Below are 17,900 nucleotides of genomic sequence, written 5' to 3'. Positions count from 1 at the left end.
ACACACACACAGTCCTCTCTTTGCATCTTTTCACACCAGAAGTGGACTGACTCAAACTAAAATGCAACCCAGGCCCAAATGAGTTTAATTAGATCAAAAGAAAGCAAACACTCTCTTTGTTGGGAGTAATTATGTAAACTTAAGTCATAACATTCCATCTCATGCAAAATGTGTGGACTCAAATGAAAATTAAAGCACACATGAAAGGACAAAAAATATGTCCAGGAAGAGAAAATAAAGTTAGTAAATAGCAGACACTTAGCTCCTGAAGCTACAATGCTATCAATACCTTTTGAACAACTCTTTTAAGTATGTTAAAGAAACTATATAAATAAGACGTAAAGGAGTAAAAATAAAAAGATAACCAAAACAAAATGACTCTAAAAATCATGTATTATTCTGTAAGTACAGAATAAATATGTGAAATAATGTCTCACGAGTCATATGGACACAGAGGGAAATATGTTAAACTTGAAGAAAGTCTCATGTAGAATTGCCACAAGTGAAATACAGAAAGACTAAAGTGCATAAACAAGAACAAATCAAAAACAGTAAAAAAATGTGTCGTGCAGAATCTATTGACACAACATATGAATAACTGGAGTCTCAAAGGAGGGAGAATTGACAGAAGCAGGTAAATTTATCAGTCTTTTGGGATAGAGGAACAAGATTCTAATAATAGCTCAATTAATTGAAAAGATTCAATTAATAGCTCAAAGGTACCTAAAATTGATTAGAGAAATCAAAACATAAATGTAAATCTTGGCAAACTCCTTGACTATATACACAAAGGAAACCTATATTCAGACTCTGCTAAAACACACACATGAAAAAACAAAAGCAAAAAAACTTAAACACATACAGAAAAAACAAAAACATTTTATTTTGAGAAATCAGTGTCTTGCATTTCTAAAATTAGGTACTTAAAATTACATTTCTAAAATTAGTTAGGTGCTTAAAATTATATGTCAGTTGAGAATTAGTAAAGAAAAATATATTTTGGGCTCACTGACTCAGAGGTTTAGTCCTTAAAACTATGAACTCAGAATAAATTATTTCTTTGCTAAGTAACTGTTGTCAGGTACTTTGGTCACAGCGATGAAAAGCTGACTAACATACAAATTGATACTGAAAAGTGAGGTTGTTGCTGTAAGTAACCTGACCATGTGGTTCAGAAGCCTTTTGGAGTTTGGATAAGTTTGGAGATGGAGGCTGGAGAAAAATTAGAATACTAAAAGCAAAGCTTATTAGGTAATTCTGATGGGAGCTGAGAAGATTAGAATGTTGATAAAAATGTGAACAGTAAAAAGACTATGTTCATGAGGTTTCAGATGGTAATGAGGATTCTTAGGAATTGGATTAGAAACAAGTCACATTAGATACAGTCACATGACAGCAAAGAACCTGTTTGCAATTTGCCCATGACCTGAAACTTTGAGTCTCAATTTATAGTTGATGGACTAATTAATCTGGGGGAGGAAATTTCAAGGCAGCACAAATTCATAAAGTTGAATGGGTATTGCTGGTGGGTTTTTATCCAAATTTACTGTGATAATGAGAAGCAAAAAACTAGGAAAGATTGAAAAAGTTTTCAGTTTGGCCAAAGAAGTAGATGTAGTTGCCGAAGAGATTACCACCACTAAAGAGAAGCTAAGTATTTTATCCAGAGATACTAGAAAAGATTCCTTGAGGGCACCTTAGAAAACTACACCCATTGAAGTCTTAAGGGTGTAAAATAAAAATACATTTGAAAAGAGATCATAGGAGCACCCTGCCTCCATAAGAGGGACCTATGAAGTTTCTTCCTCAGGATTCCTTAAATAATGTTCAGTTGTCTAGACTCAAGGGCCCCTGCAACCATAGTCAAGGAGCCCAGCTATTCCTTGAGCTGGCAGCAGGAGTTGACATCATCCATGTGGTGCCAGTTGTTCAAGAATGTATGATTCTGGAGTTGGGGATCCTGGAGGCCTCCACTGAGATTTCACAGGAAGTCCTGGGGGGCCAGGCAAAGTGCAGAAGGGTCAGAATCTCTTCAGGTAGCCCCTGAGACAGAAATGCATAAAAATGTGAGAATAAAGCTAAAGCTGCAGTAGAGACCTTAGGAATTAAGAGATTCTAGTAACATGGAACATCTGCCAAGGAAAGCTGTAGGAAGCAATGGGCAGAGCCATCCAAGAGAGAAGCCATGTTGGTTGCAGCCCACAAGGCCAAAGTGGTGGAGCCACAGCAAAGGAATTCACATCTCACCACAATCTATGTAAGAGAATTCACATTCTCTTAAATCTTCTCTAACTATCCACTATATTTGACCCTCAGTTGTTTAACTCACTAATATTTTGTGCCATTAATCTACTATCATATTTGTTTATTTTATCAATATTTTCATTTTTTCCTTTATTTTTTGAAAAAGTGATAGATTAAAACAAAACTTACACCTAATAACAGTTAACAATGTGGTATTTCCCTGTTTGTATAGTCTGTATAATGTTTAAGTCAAGCTAAACATCTATCTTCTCAATGATCTATCATGTTTTCTTGGTGAAAACATCTTTTTAATTGTTACTTATTTGCACATATTTATGGAGTCTTTATGATGTTTTAATGCATGTATACTTTGCACAATGTCCAAATCAAGGCAAATATCTTTCTCCTCAAACATTTATTTCTTTGCAGTTAGAATATTCAAAATCCTTTCTCCAGTTCTTGAAATTCACAGTACATTATCATAATTGATAATTACCTTATATACAATGAAAACTTAATGTTTTTAAACACTATGATTAAATATCAAAATATAAAGTTTAATAAATAAAACAAATTTCAAAAACAATACATATATTAGAGTATTTTTAAGATAAAAAAAACCTATTCAAAATTAAACTGAAAAATTACATTCTTCTTTCCAGTAAGAAAAGCACTAATACTACCAAAAATCAAATGTTAAAATGAAAAAAAATACATTATCTTAAGAACAGTCATTAACATGACGGTTACTTGATAGGTTTATTATGCAAAAGTAATAAAAGTGATAAAAGTCAAATTAAACCCTGAATGAGTTCACCCTGGTGAAGCCAGAATTAGCCAGGCAGTCAACATAGATAGGTAAATTGAGTCAGGTTGGATCAAGGAGGCCAATTTGAGTAAGTCCAGGAAGTTGGAGTCTGCCCGGCAGGGACTTCAGAGCCCTTCCTCCGCCCTTATCATGATAACCTGCCCTGTTCCAACCTGTTGCTAAGGTAACCTGTCCCAGGAATTGTCCCTCCATACAGGGAGTTGTAAAAGTTGTTAATTAATGTGTCCTGGGCTGCTTCATCCGGCCAATCCACCTGTCCATCTGCTTCTTACATTTTGGTCATTCCACCTGAGCATCTCCTGGGCCTAGTCACATACACAGAAAGGAGAGAGATAAGGGGAAGAGAGCAGGAGAACAAAGGAAGCCTAAGACATTAAAAAAAAAAAAAAGGCAGAATACCCTCACTTCTTAAGATACCAGGATACCAGCCATGGCCCCCTTCTTCCTCCTGGGAGAAGTCTATGTTACTCCTATCTAAATAAACCCTGCTTTATATGCTTGCCTCAGTGTGCTTCTCTAATGTTATACTTCAACGTGTGAGGAAGCAGGTGGTATCCCTTGTGTGAATGCCTAGCTTCATTTTAAAGAATACACAGAAAACCAAAGAAAAGAGTGAAATCTGGCCAAAGAAAAAGTCAGATTCATTTAATGGCAGTTAATGGTTAGACTTACAATAGACTTCTCAATAGCAGTAACAAGCTAGAAGATATTAAAAGATCTTTTTAATTTGCAAAAAGATGTAATTACAAATCTAGAATTCTACATACAGAAATAATTTTTCAAGAATGAAAATTTGATCAATAAAATTTAAGAAAATTGCATCCATAAATTTGCATTAATAAAACTATAACAAATGAACTAAAAGATATACTTCAGAAAAAAGAAAAATGCCCCTGGATATAGGGTCTGTGATTATTGAAGAAATGAAGAGCCAAGAAAATGATATACACAGGAGTAAATCTAAATTATGTACATATATAATCTTATGCTGTTTAAATACACAAGTGTGCATACACACACCTATATAAACTACATGACAATGGTGTATAAACTGAGAAAAGGGAATTGATGTCTTATAAGCTCTCAGTGTTGAGAAGAGTGGAAAGGTATTAACTAGCTGTGATAGTTTTCTTCTTTTATTTTAATAATTTTTATTTTATTTTTTACACAACTGGAGCACAACTTTTCATTTCTCTGGTTGTACATGATGTAGAGTTACACCATTTGTGCACTCATACATAGGTGTAATAATTGGTAGATGAAAATGGCTGAGCCTCCATCTTTGTTATTCCATCAAACACTGATCTATGTGCTGCTAGGAGGGCATGCAATAAATCTGTTGACTTTATTCAAGGTAAAAATTCTGGAAGAAATTTTACTGTGAACAGCAGTTGACTTCTCTGTGAGTTCCAGTCTGCTTGTGACCTTCTCTTTCTGACTTCGCATCCTGTAGATTTCGGACTTATATATATTGTTGCCATAATTTCCTAAGCAACCAGGAAGAAATCTCTTTTAAGAGCTAGATAGATAAATATATTGATCAACTGATGGGCATTTAGATAATCTTCTGCTGATTAGACTTTTCTTCTGAAGTCTGAATGATAAATTAGCATCAGACTTTGTTAACAAGGCTCATACTATTATATCCATGTTTGTTGCTTCCCCAACATTCATGTTTAAACCAAATCACCAATGTGTTGGTATTAGGAGATGGGGTTTGGGGGAGGTAGTAGGTTGTGAAGGTAGAGCTCTCATGACTATGTTAAAAGAAGTTCTAGAGTGGTTTTACTAAGGAGGCTGCCCTGTCCATTCCACTATGTGAGGACACAAGTAGAAGGTGCTGTCTATGAACCAGAAGGTGCCCTCCGTTGATTCTCCCCTGGCACCTTCTCATACTTCCCAGCCTTCAGAACTGTCAAAAACAAACATCTGTGGTTATATAAACTACCCAGTTAATGATGGTGTGTTATAACAGTCCAAATGAACTAAAACAACTACTTTTAATTTCTAGATTAATTGCCAAAGTTATAGAAGCAGAATTGAGATGAAAATTTTAACCTACTTGAAGGGAAAAATTAAATAAAAAAGTTTAACCAACTCAGAAGGCAGCAAGATAGTAAAGAGGAATCAAATACAGTAAAAGGGATTAAGGTAAAGGGTTAGATTTTAACTGTAACACATCGGTAATTTTATGATACAGAAATGGATTAAATGTTCCAGTTTCATGGGAAAACTGGCTAGCCATATGTAGAAGAATGAAACTAGACTTTTATCTCTCAACTGCACAAAAATCAACTCAAAATGGATCAAAGACCTAGGAATTAGACCAGAAACTGTGCAACTCCTAGAAGAAAATGTAGGGTCATTACTTCAACATATAGGCACAGGGAAAAACTTTATCAACATTATGATACCTAACATTCAGAAAAATAGCCAATAGTTAATAAATGGGGTGGTATCAAATTAAAAATCTTCTTCACAGCAAAGGAAGCAATTAAGAATGTGAAGAGAGAACCTACAGAATGGGAGAAAACCTTTATTAGTTACTCTTCTGACATAGGTTAATATCTAGGATATATAAAGAACTCAAAAAATTTCACACCAAAAAAATCCAATAACCCAATTACTAAAAGGGCAAACAAATTAAACACCAATTTCTCAAAAGAAGAAATACAAATACATTTGAAAAACATGTTCCACATCATTAGCAATCAAGGAAATGCAAATCAAAACTACACTGAGATTTTATCTCACACCAGTGAGAATGGCAGTCATCAAGAATACTAATAATGCTGGGAGCAGTGGAGCATGCCTTTAATCCCAGAGACTCAGCAGACTGAGACAGGAGAATCTCAAGTTCAAAGCCAGCCTCAGCAATTTAGCAAGTCCCTAAGCAACTCAGCAAGATCTTGCCTCTAAATAAAATATAAAAAAGGGCTGGGTTCCGTGGTTAAATGCCCCTGGTATCAGTCCCCAGTACCAAAAAAAAAGTCTAAAATAAAATGTGAATCACCTAGTTAAAAAAAAATATATATATATATATACACACACATATATATACACACATACATACATATGTATATATACACATTATATGTATATATATATGTGTGTGTGTGTATGTGTGCATATACACACACATATATATGTATATACATATATATATATACAATAAAAGTTTTGATATATATTTCAAAATTACTTTTGGAGACAGTGTGTAAGTGTGTACCTCTTAATAACTGATGAGAACAAAGCAAGAAAAATTCTTAAGGATATTTTGAGAAACTTGCAAAACAAAAGACTTACTTTACATACAAAGAACACTGTACCCAAGAATATTTCAAAAACACACATAAAATATAATAATAAATTACATTAGATAATCACAATAAAAGTTTTGATAAATTTCAAAATATCAAAATCAAAATATATTCTTGTTCCCCCATGTTATAGAAAAAAACCCTAGAAAATAGCAATAAAAAATAATTAGTTTACAAATACATAAAGTCTTCTATAGGTCAATCAGCAAATCAATGAGAATTAGAAAGTATTTTGAAGTGAACAATAACCAAAATTGTACACAAACATTTAGTAAAATAAATGAAAATACAGAAAGGAGGTAAAACTTATGGTAGTGAGAATTCTCAAAAAGCTAGAAAAATAGCTATTTAGAAAGAAATTCGTAAATAATAGTAAAAAGAGCAGAAATAATAAAATGAAAAAAATACACAATATATAAAGTATTAAAGAAACTAAAAGTTAGTTTGTGGACAAAACAAAATTAATGCAATCCTGACAAGACTAATCAAGAGTAAAGGAAGGGGGCACAAATAATCATCATTAGGAACAAAAAAGAATGATTAGAATTATTTGTAATAGAATATGTTCATATTTTATTTACTTATATGTATTATATTTTACAATAAAATATGAAAGAAAAATTGACATTCTTATTTGTAAGACTAATTATATGACATACAAAACAAAAACAAAATTAATAAATATGGGGGTAGGAAGGATAGTAGGATGAATCAGACATTATTGCCCTATGTACACGTATGACAATATGACCAGTGGGATTCTACATCGTATACAACCAGAAGAATGAGAAATTATACTCCATCTATGTGTGATGTGTTAGAGTGCATTTTACTGACATGTATAGCTAATTAGAACAAACAAAAGCAAATAAAATCAAATGAAAAAATAAACATGCTGGTTATTGATTTTAATTGTTAATGATTTTATGACAATGTGCTGTTAATTAAGATATAATAACAGTGATATTAGAAACATTGCATCTTAGTTTCTAAAAATGGCAAATTTTAAGATATTATTAAACATATTTGTTAGATTATTATTTCAATTGTCAAACTTCTTTTATTACTTGGTTTTATAATACTGGTAATTATTTAACCTTCTGTTCTGGAATTTCTTTTTAAAGAGTAACGGGAAAGTGGCTGGGGTTGTGGCTCAGTGGTAGAGCACTTGCCTTGTATAAGGCACAGGGTTCGATCCTCAGCACCACATAAAAATAAATAAATAAATAGATAGATAGATAAATAGATAAATAAATGTATTTGTTCATCTACAACTAAAAATATTTTGTTTAAAGTAAGGGGAATTAATAGCATAACTGAGCAATGTTTTACATTTCATAAAAACAAAAACATTTCTGTGAAATTGCATTTTGGGAAAAAATAAAATATCCGTGTAGGCTGTAATATTCATTGATTTTCTTCTGAAGATTTTGTAAAATGTTTTAACATTAGTGTTAGTGATGTTGGTTAACCTGAGCTTCCTCACTAGAGCTTTTTCATAATTTAAACAAACAAAATCTTCTCCACTAGGTGGTGCCAATATCCCGTTACAAAACACCACCACTCTCCACCCTTAACCACTACCAAAAAGCCTGGTATTTTTGTTTTGATATTGAAATTTCACGTCCAGGTTGCTACATGGAGAATTTCTCTTTAGTTATAGGTTGGAGTGTGTGTCTTTAACATTCAAAATCTAGGTCAATTTTGTGGTGTTTCTGTTACTGGGAAAATACATTTGTTAAATTTCAAATGTAGTTCCCAAAATTGTAAGTAGAGACTATTTCCACAACCTTTGCATTTTGATAAATCCTGTTCCTTTGCTTTTATTAAGTTAATGGAACAAAGTGATATGCAAAGTTTCCTATCAATTTATTTGATTAAAATCACTTTTATTAAAGGAATACCTCTACTCAAAATGTAGTTCATCTGCAAAGAGTTTGGCCCAGAGGCCAATAATTTTTTTCTGCTTATTATTCCAATTTCAAACAATATGTTTATACTTCTAATTCTTGATCTTTCAAATTTAGTTACTTTTAACAAGATATAAAATATAAGGCCATATCTCTTCCTACCAGCTCCTCAAAAACTTACTTTGTGTATAGGTGTTATTCATACCTAAGGAATTCTCATACTATTACCTTTTATTTTTCTTTTTCTGTTTTTTTGTTTTGTTTTGTTTTGTTTAACCACCAATAACTTTAACACTCCAGTGCTTTCTTTCACAATTTTAAATGGCATCACTGGATTTTGTAAGAAAATAAATTATCATCCCTTCTCCATTTCCTCACATTATGTTATTGACCAGCCTAACTTGACTCTAGGCCTCAACTCTTCTGTTCTTCCAGGCCATTCTGCACAAAACCACGTGATTTTTGCAGATCTGATCACACCACTCCTGTGATTAACATTCTTGTCAGACATCTCCTTTTTACTAAGGAGTCATCATTCCTTACCTCTACCTGGACAGAAGCACATTATCTCTCTCCAGTCTCTTCTCATAACTATCCCATTTATTAACTGTGACAGATCTACCCTGGTTTGTTTATAATTTGTTAAGCATCTTAAAACTTATTTCTCTTTAGTTTTCTTTCTTTCTTTCCTTTTTTTAAAGATCTATTTTTCTATTTGTTTCTCCCTCTAAGAATATTTGTACTACAGATTTTTGATGACTGGCTTTGCTTCATTTTTCAAAACTCTATTCAAATGCTGCTTGCTCAAAGCCATCCACTTATTAATAGTCGGTCCCCAAGTCTAGCTCATCTAATGTTGCAGCACAGTTCCACCCTAATTTCTTTCCTTTGGCTCTTGTTTCCTTCATAACTTAGTTTATAATTCAGAACTGTTGCTCTGAATTAGGATTTTTTTTCTATCACTCTCAAAGTATAAGCTAAATGAAATTGAGGACTGTCTCTGTTTATATGGTAAAATAATTTTCAATAATATTTAATGTCTTCTCTCTTCAAATACATGTTGTCTATTTTTGTTCTAATCCCCAATACATGGAATTTTTATTACTAACTTATGTCAGCAAAAATATTTCAAGTAATAATTCACCATATCAAGTTATAACAATAGTTAAGCATTTCTTATGGTAGGATGTTTATTTGCCTAAATCAACAAAAAAAAACTACACGTTCAAGCTTAATTAAAAACATTCTCAAGAATTTCTAAGTAATCAATAAGTTATTTTGCTCCAAATAATCAAACCATCAACATGTATGTACATATTTTCTTGAATTAAATTGGCAGTTCTTAAAGAAAATTGAGCAGAGACTTATTAAATAGGCAGTATAAAAATATTTTTCAAAGTGTGCAAATATTTTTTCATATTTGATTTATCTTAAAACTTTAAAAAATTTCTATGTTATGCTTCCAATTACAGATTAATAAGTAAAGTCAGTGTTCTTATATCCAAGTATTTATTTGGATTTAAACAACAAATGTTTCATCCTATGCATTTAATAGTCATTTAATTATCATTTAGCTTTTTTTAACTTTCAAATTTAAGAGAATGGTATTATTTTCTTTGTATCTTTGAAATTTTTTATTGTTCCATTATGATTATAGATAATAGTGGGATTCAGAAAACTTTACTTAAATTTTTACCATTTTTTTTTTACATTTGCTCCATTTTTCTAAAATCACTTTTTTTGGGAGGGAAAAAGAGTAGAGAAGGAGATATTTTTAAATAGCCTACTTCTTAACTTAGATTATGGTAGAATACACTAAAAACCCAAACTACAAAACCAATTTTAACAAAAATAAAGCAAGTGAACAAGATGGAAATAGAAAAAAAGCAGATATTTTGCATCAGATTTCTTTCCTATCTTCTCATGGATATACATGAGTATACTTTACATGCATATATGAGATATGATCTAAATAGCTTCTAAAAATGTTATTCAAATTATAAGTATCATGAGAATAAAGGTAATTGGGAAAAGTGGTGTAAAGAAAATATCAGTGGCAGCAAGGAAGTTTTTGAAAAAAATAAACTCTAAAAAAGGAATAGAGTTTATGTTGCACTTAATAAGATTTCAAAAAATAAAATTATATTTTTTTATATTTAAAAAGATGATTGCACAATTTCTGTGTAACATTTTTTAATAGTGAAAAAGAATATGATGATTATTCCGGGGTGGGGCTGGGATTGTAGCTCAGTGGTGAAGTGATTGCCTAATGTGTGTGAGGCTCTGGGTTCGATCCTGAGCACCACATTAAAATAAATAAATAAATAAAGGTATTGTGTCCATCTATAACCAAAAAAAATTATTAAAAAAGATTATTCCAGGATCATAAAAAGAGAATGGAAAAACAGGTAACAGCCATAAGAAACTGGGTAGAATAATAGGTATGCCATTATTAGGTTGAAATACATTACTATCAGAAAACAGCTTGATTCCTCTGAGATCAAATCTCTTGAAACATGTAGTGTTTGAGTAGCTATTACCTATTGCCCATCATTGTTTCAGTCTTAAAATAAATTATTAGTATATATGGAATGAGTTTTCATAACACTTGACTAACTGCCACAAAAAGCAGCTTAGCCGCAGGGCAACATTAAAATGAGACCCGAGTATCCTGCAGTACGAATAATTTAGCATCTGAGTAATTATCAGGGAATATTGGGGATAAATATTAAGAGAGAAAAGAAGCCAGGCACGGTGGTGCACACCCACAATCCCAGCGGTTCATGAGGCTAATGCAGGAGGATCATGAGTTCAAAACCAGCCTCAGCAAAAAGCAAGGAGCTAAGCAACTCAATGAGACCCTGTCTCAAAATAAAATATTAAAAAGGGCTGGGGATGTGGCTGATAGAACAAATGGATACATGGAGACAGGTTCGCACATTTGATGTTCCTCCGTCTCTAATGTCTTCTTTGACTACTTTTCCTGGCTAACTCCTACTCAATCTTCAAAACCTATCCTGGGGAGCTGGGGTTGTGGAGCAGCTGTATAGCACTCGTCTAGCGTGTGAGGAACTGGGTTCAATCCTCAGCACCACATAAAAATAAATAAATAAATATCCAACTATAATGTGTGTGTGTGTGTGTGTGTGTGTGTGTGTGTGTGTGTGTATCCATCCCTATCCTGGATACCATAACATTCTTAACGTACTTCTCTCCTTATTCCATCTTTTAAAAACCAACTTCCCAACCACACCCTACCCTATTCATACCTCCCAATTTATTTTCCTGCTTTACCTACATAGTCCTATAGTATCTTTTGTTTATGTCTGTAATGCTAGTTTATGATAAAATACAATATATTACTATACTAAAATATTCATTTCTTTGTTTTTTGTTCCACTAAGCTATCTCCTTTAGAAAGTACTTGTCATACTGCCTAGCACGTAGAAGTCACAAAGTGATCACTGAATGAATGAATGAATAAATGAATAAATGAATGAATGAATGAAAATGAAACTATCTAGGAGATTTCCCATTTGATCTGTAGGTTTTGGCCCATAGGAAAAGGGCATATTAGACAGCAGGAAATGTAAAAATACAAAAGACGACGAGGAAACAATGTTTAGTGCACTTAGAAGCTGTTCCATGAACCCAGAAACTCTAATTTCTGTAATTCCATTGTGCATCTGGTCTATGTGTCCCAAGTCTGAATTTATGATAGAGTTTTGAACCAAGGAATCACTTTAATTTAGCTTAAAAAAGAAAAAAAAACTTTCAGGAACCTTTGAAGGAACATTCTATAATCACTTTTCTATCTATTACATTTCCAGTTAACAAGGTTTATGAGAAACTTGGCTTTCTAAGTTAAAATGTCAAAACAAATAAAAGTGCTCTGTCAAATCTTTATGTTCTTTTTCTTTTATTATTTCATGCTGGGTTTTTTTTTTCTCCCTCTGTTCCATTAATTTATTTTCTCTGAGTTATTTTTTGCAATGCTTCTTTATATAATTTTAAGCAAAAATGTAACACATTTTCCCAATTACCTCATGCCCTTTTCATGTACAAGGTTCTGAGATTTATTAAAGTTAAGAAATGGATAAAGTGCACATTAGTTAACGGAGCACAAGACAGATTGGTTGGCAGAATCTCAAAGACCTAGGCATGTGGGGGGATGGTGTGGGGGGGGAGAGGCATAATTGCAACGAAGGAAAAGTGGTAGACTAAAAAAAAACAGAGACTTAGTAGATAAAAACAGACCAATTTCAACTTTGGATCAAACCTTAGGAACCAAAGGCCAAAAATGAAAACTGTTTACGAACATGTTTTTGAACTTACATGTAGAAACTTACTTCTCCCTTAGAATGATGTCAGTTTGCAATGTGTAAATATTTAGTTTCAGTTTAAAATTGTATGCAGGAAGGGCAGCATATGCTTTGCCAGAATATGCCTAAATTTACAGTGAACAAGACCTGCCTTAGTACACCTCTCACTTTCCCACCATCTCTGAGGATGGTGTCTGGACCCCTGGTCACCCTCTGTAGTGCTTCATCCCTCTCCTCTACCTGGGAGCACTTGGTGTTCGAGAATTACTCTGTCCTTTTCTTATTCTTGTTACCATCCATTTCTACCTTCTCCCACTAAAATGGTAATAACATTGCCAGATTGTAATAATTCACAGGAAATTATGGAGGATAATTAAAGTATTGATTCAGAGTGTTTGTTATTCCATGTAAATTACAGATTGGTTGAATTTATGACAACATCAACTTGCAAAATATTTCAGGAGAAGAGAAGATATTAAAGACAACTGAGATATTGCATGGGATTCCACTTTGTATTCTCATTATATAGGTAAAAACCCATATACCTATCTCTGATTATGTGGAGTTTGGACAAAATGGGGGATTTTATTTGTCACACTGAAATTAAAACCATTTGAGATGATATACTATCACTTTTTTTGGATAAGAAAATGACATATAACATTTATATGTTTATCTTTATCAAGAGCAATTTTTATTGATGTGTATTTAGTTTTTATATGATATATAATATCAGTTTTTTCACATTAGGGTTAACTCAAATTTTAAAATATCTTACACCTGAAACAATGTATTTTGTAACAAAACCAGTTCTCCTTTTCTTGACTGAAATGGAACCTCTCAATCTTTATAAGATCTTTCTAGGCCTCAAAGAACATTTTTGCCCTCTAAACCTCCAGGATCAGAAAACGCATATATCCCAAAACACCATAAGCCAGCGCATATTTCAGTTGGACATAGTTCAGTATAGTTTTAATCTGTTTACTTTAATGATCTTGTAATTTGGGGGTTATGGCCTAATCACAAATAGTATTCAATTGTTAGATCCTAAATTTTCAAGATCTACTGGAAAAGCTTGGTCATAATACATTCAATAAAACTGAAACTCTGGTTTGATTAAGGAACTGTAATTTGTACTCTGTCTTGTAAGTCCCACCCAATTCTCAGTAGCCTGTGTTCTCTCCTGGAGCCAAGACCTTTCACAAGAAAAAAGCAACTTATGCTCCTACACAAGGAGGAATGTGAATGCAGATCAAGCACTACATTCAAGGTGCCACTTGGTCCCCACATAGTAAAAGGGAAAAACAAACAGAAAGCTGAGTTTACACATTTTCCCTGCTATTATTATTCTCTAGGAGTATTGGTTTTCTGAGGAATGTTCATTCTTATCAAGACAGAAGAAATTTATGAAATGTTTACATTTTGTGTCTAGTGGAGTAGAGCAGATTGTGGTAGTTTTCAGAACTATTTCAATCTCTCAATTTAGTATTCAGTATTCAATGAGGAAAATAAAAACAGAAGCAAATGTTGAAGTATATATGAATACTTTCAGCAATCAAGGCTATTCTGCTTAGTAAAATTTCTCTGAGGCATAATTGACTGATGAAATTGGTGACATTTTCAACTAATTGTTTCAGAGACTTTCTGAAAAGTAAGGAATAAAATAGGAATCCTATATCCACTGAAATTTCATAAAATTTTTCTTATTGGCTTACTATCTTACATGTGGTTTAATGGCTATTATGAGGCTGACCTAAATAACATTTTAAATTCTAGAATTTTTTTTTTTTATCTGTTAGGAATATAGCCAGATAAAGAGTTGTTTCTACTACAACATGGATGTGCTATTGCTCAATTCACCAGCAGGAACTGATATCACATTTAAACACACATTGAAGAAAAGTAAAATACAAGTGAAACAAGCCAGCTGGAATTGATTATGCAAATGAAGAATTTAAATCAATCTTATTGAATAATCATGTATACTGTGCTGCACTCCATTTTAATAATATTTCAAATTCCACTTTGTAATCATTTAAACAACTCAATTTAACTTGGCCTTAATGAAAAATTAGTAAAAAAAAATAAAATAAATCTTCCTTACATCATAAATGATATCTACATAAAACTTCAGCAAACAGTATGTAATGTAAAATATTAAAAGCATTCCCATAAAATAAGAAAAGACAAAAACAATTACTTAAGGGAAAAGAAAGTTTGCTACGATTGGTAATATTCACATTCTTTTAGAACTTTTTTGCAAATGCAATAATACTTTATTTTCAACTTCCAATTATTGTATTTATATGTGCAAGAAACTGATATCTGCATGGTTCTAAAAGTAGCCAAATTATGCTATGTACTTACTTGTATGAAAATACCACAATGAATGCACTAATAAAAACATAAAATAAGTAAGTAAATAAATAAGCACATAAATACATAAATTTTTTTTTTTTTTTTTTTTTTTTTTTTTTTTTTTAGTCACTAGATATGGAGGATGTAACTCTGGTAGAGTACTTTCTTTGCACTGCATGAAAGGCCTTGAGTTTAATCCCCAGTCCTGAGGGGGAAAAAAAGTGGCTGGATATAAGGTTTATGAGCTAATAAGCAATAACATATTAGAATATATAACTAAAAAAAAGGATACAATATTTGAAAACATATTAACTTTTAAAAAAAATTCCTAAAGAACATAACTGAAATAACTTTTTAAATAACTTTAAATAAATTTTAAATGATTTTTTAAAAAATTCCTAAAAAACATAACTGAAAAAAATCTGAATTTATTTTCTGGATTGGAAAACCTCCAAAGAGAAAAGTTCTGTAACATTTGCTAATACTCTTTATTTGCTAATACTCTTCAGGGGCTAGATACTATATTGTAGGCACTCAATCACAATGTTTTCGATAAGTAAAACGTTTGGGAAAATTATGAATGATATGTTTTTCAATTGACACTATAATGTTGCTCAGATAACTATAATATATCTAGTTACCTATCATGAATTAGGAAAGCAAACTTCCCTGAGGATAAAAATTTTAATCTATTGGTAATTATAGGTAGAATTAAATTTAATTATAGGGGCTGGGGCTGGGGCTGGGCTTCAGTGGTAAAGCACTTGCCTTGCACAGATGAGGCACTGGGTTCGATTCTCATCACCACATAAAAATAAATGAATAAAGATATTGTTTCCATCTACAACTAAAACTAATTTTTTAAAATTTAATTATAAATTCATAATTTGTTTTGCTAATATTAGAAAAAAAATCCTAGTGCTCACATTTACTAATCCAAAAGAGTGCTCACAAAGAATATACCTTACAGATAACCATAGGAAAAAAGAAACCAAATGAAAAAGTTAAGTGTTACAAATATTGTATATTCAATTGTGTTTCAAACTGATATGGTCTTCTCATTTTAATAATACAAGTAATGTTTATTTACAAGACTTTTAAGGCCGTGGCAATATCATTTTTAAATTATTATTTTTTAGGAAGAGTTAAAATCACATCTGAAATAAATCAAATCATTATATGATTGAAGGCTTTCTTTGATTATGTATATGCACATATCTCTTACTACTTTCACGTAAAGCATACTGATGAAACTTCTAAACAAAAAGAGTAGATTGTATCTTATGTTATTTACATGGAAAATGATCATACCAGATTGAAATAGTTCCTTAAATTATACATTAAATAAAATTATAAATAGTCAGGTATGCCATTCAAATAAAGTAATTACATTTTTTTAAAATATTTATTTAGTTGTAGATGAACACACAGTATCTTTATTTGTTTTTATGTGGTGCTGAGGATTGAACCCAGTTCCTCATACATGCGAGGCAAGCACTTTACCACTGAGCTACAGCCCCAGCCCAGGTAATTCCCTTTTTAACGTATAAAATGTCAAAAGCCAAACACTGAGCTACAAACTGCTAATTAAATCACATTTTCTAGACTAAATTTTAATTATGTGAAAAACAACATCAGCAAATGTTTCCTAATACACTTATGAGGAAAAAGCTTTTTTTGTTTTCATCTTACCTTCTGCTGTACAAACAGTCCACAATATCAACCAAATAATCTTTGCAGGCAATTTCATGTTTTGAATCTTTTAAGGGCACATTTATTAGCTGAGAGTGCTCACAGGGTCCAGTTCACCTCTGCTAAAAATCGCAATCAGGACAGGAAAGTACTTGCTTCTAACGGAAGTTGAAAGAGCTTGGGAAATAGGGGTTACTGGATGCTCCACCCATCAGAAACTTTCGCAAAGCAAAGGAGAAAAAAAAAACAAATAATCCTACTAATCCTAGCAGCGCCAGAACTTGATCCAGATTCTTACTGCACTCCAACTGAATGCTAATGCTGTGACCTCTCTTTGATTTGTTCTGGTAAATGAAGGCATGTTCTCTATTGGAACAAGCTCAGGTCTCCTGGAATGTAAAAGCAGCAGGGGGTTATCACCCACTGGGATTTCATAAACTCTCCAGTAACACAACTCTGTTCAGTTCTATTGCATGTAAACCACGGAACAGGAAGTAATGGAATGTCTATAAAACCATTATAGAACTTCAGTTGAGGCAGTGGTTTCTCAATCAACTCCCAGACAACATAAGCAAACAAGTTAGTCCTGTCTGATAAGGGGAGCTTGCTTTTCCAGCAATTTGTGAAATCAGCCTTAAAGACTTTTTAATATGCATGTGTGAAGCAACTGATTCACTCTGACATGAATGAGTTTAATCATTCAAGAAAAATTGAAATTTTTTTAAAAACTTGATAGTGAAGTATAATATGCATAAAGAGAATAAGAGCAAATGATTTGCTGAATATTACTGTGAAGACATACAACCACCATCAAGGTCAAATCACTGAATTTCACTATCTCCCTAAAACTTCAATACTGTCTTTCATTAAGTGCTCCTTGACCTCTGTCTTGCTGGCCCTCCATATGGGGTGAACACTATCAGAATCTCTAAGAACATGGGATATATTTACCTGTTTTTTGTACTTTTATGTAAATGGAAAAGAAGCTATTTGCTCTTGTGTTTATTCTTTCACAATGTTTGTGATAGTCAACTACATTGTTGGATTTAGTTGCAGATTGTTAATTCTTAATTCTATATAATATCCATTGTTTGAAATATTCACCATTTTAAATTTATGAGTGTGTTTGTTATTGGGTCTGTGAGTAGATTCTAGTTTGGAGCTAACAGAAATAGTGTTGCTATGAACATTAAATTATATGTGTTTGGGCAAATTTGTGTCCACA

General features: G+C 32.3%; 1 protein-coding gene across 5 annotated transcripts in view; it reads right to left on the bottom strand.

Moving 5' to 3' along the window:
• Positions 1–16,894, bottom strand: part of Cfh (complement factor H) — an 82,762-nt gene extending 65,868 nt beyond the window's left edge. For 2 of the 5 annotated variants that reach the window (XM_078022519.1, XM_078022518.1), the window contains exon 1: positions 16,676–16,889. In XM_078022519.1, the coding sequence (XP_077878645.1) occupies positions 16,676–16,733 (58 nt within the window). In that variant the 5' untranslated portion in view covers positions 16,734–16,889. Of the gene's footprint in view, positions 1–16,675 lie in introns of all 5 variants that reach the window. The other 3 variants (XM_078022521.1, XM_078022520.1, XM_078022517.1) reach the window with 3 other exon arrangements.
• Positions 16,895–17,900: the final 1,006 nt, after the last annotated feature.

The sequence above is a fragment of the Ictidomys tridecemlineatus genome, chromosome 10, assembly GCF_052094955.1.
Source record: "Ictidomys tridecemlineatus isolate mIctTri1 chromosome 10, mIctTri1.hap1, whole genome shotgun sequence".
Taxonomy (NCBI): Eukaryota; Metazoa; Chordata; class Mammalia; order Rodentia; family Sciuridae; genus Ictidomys; species Ictidomys tridecemlineatus.
Note: the sequence above shows the minus strand (reverse complement) of the source record. Positions and strands in the feature narration are given on the sequence as shown.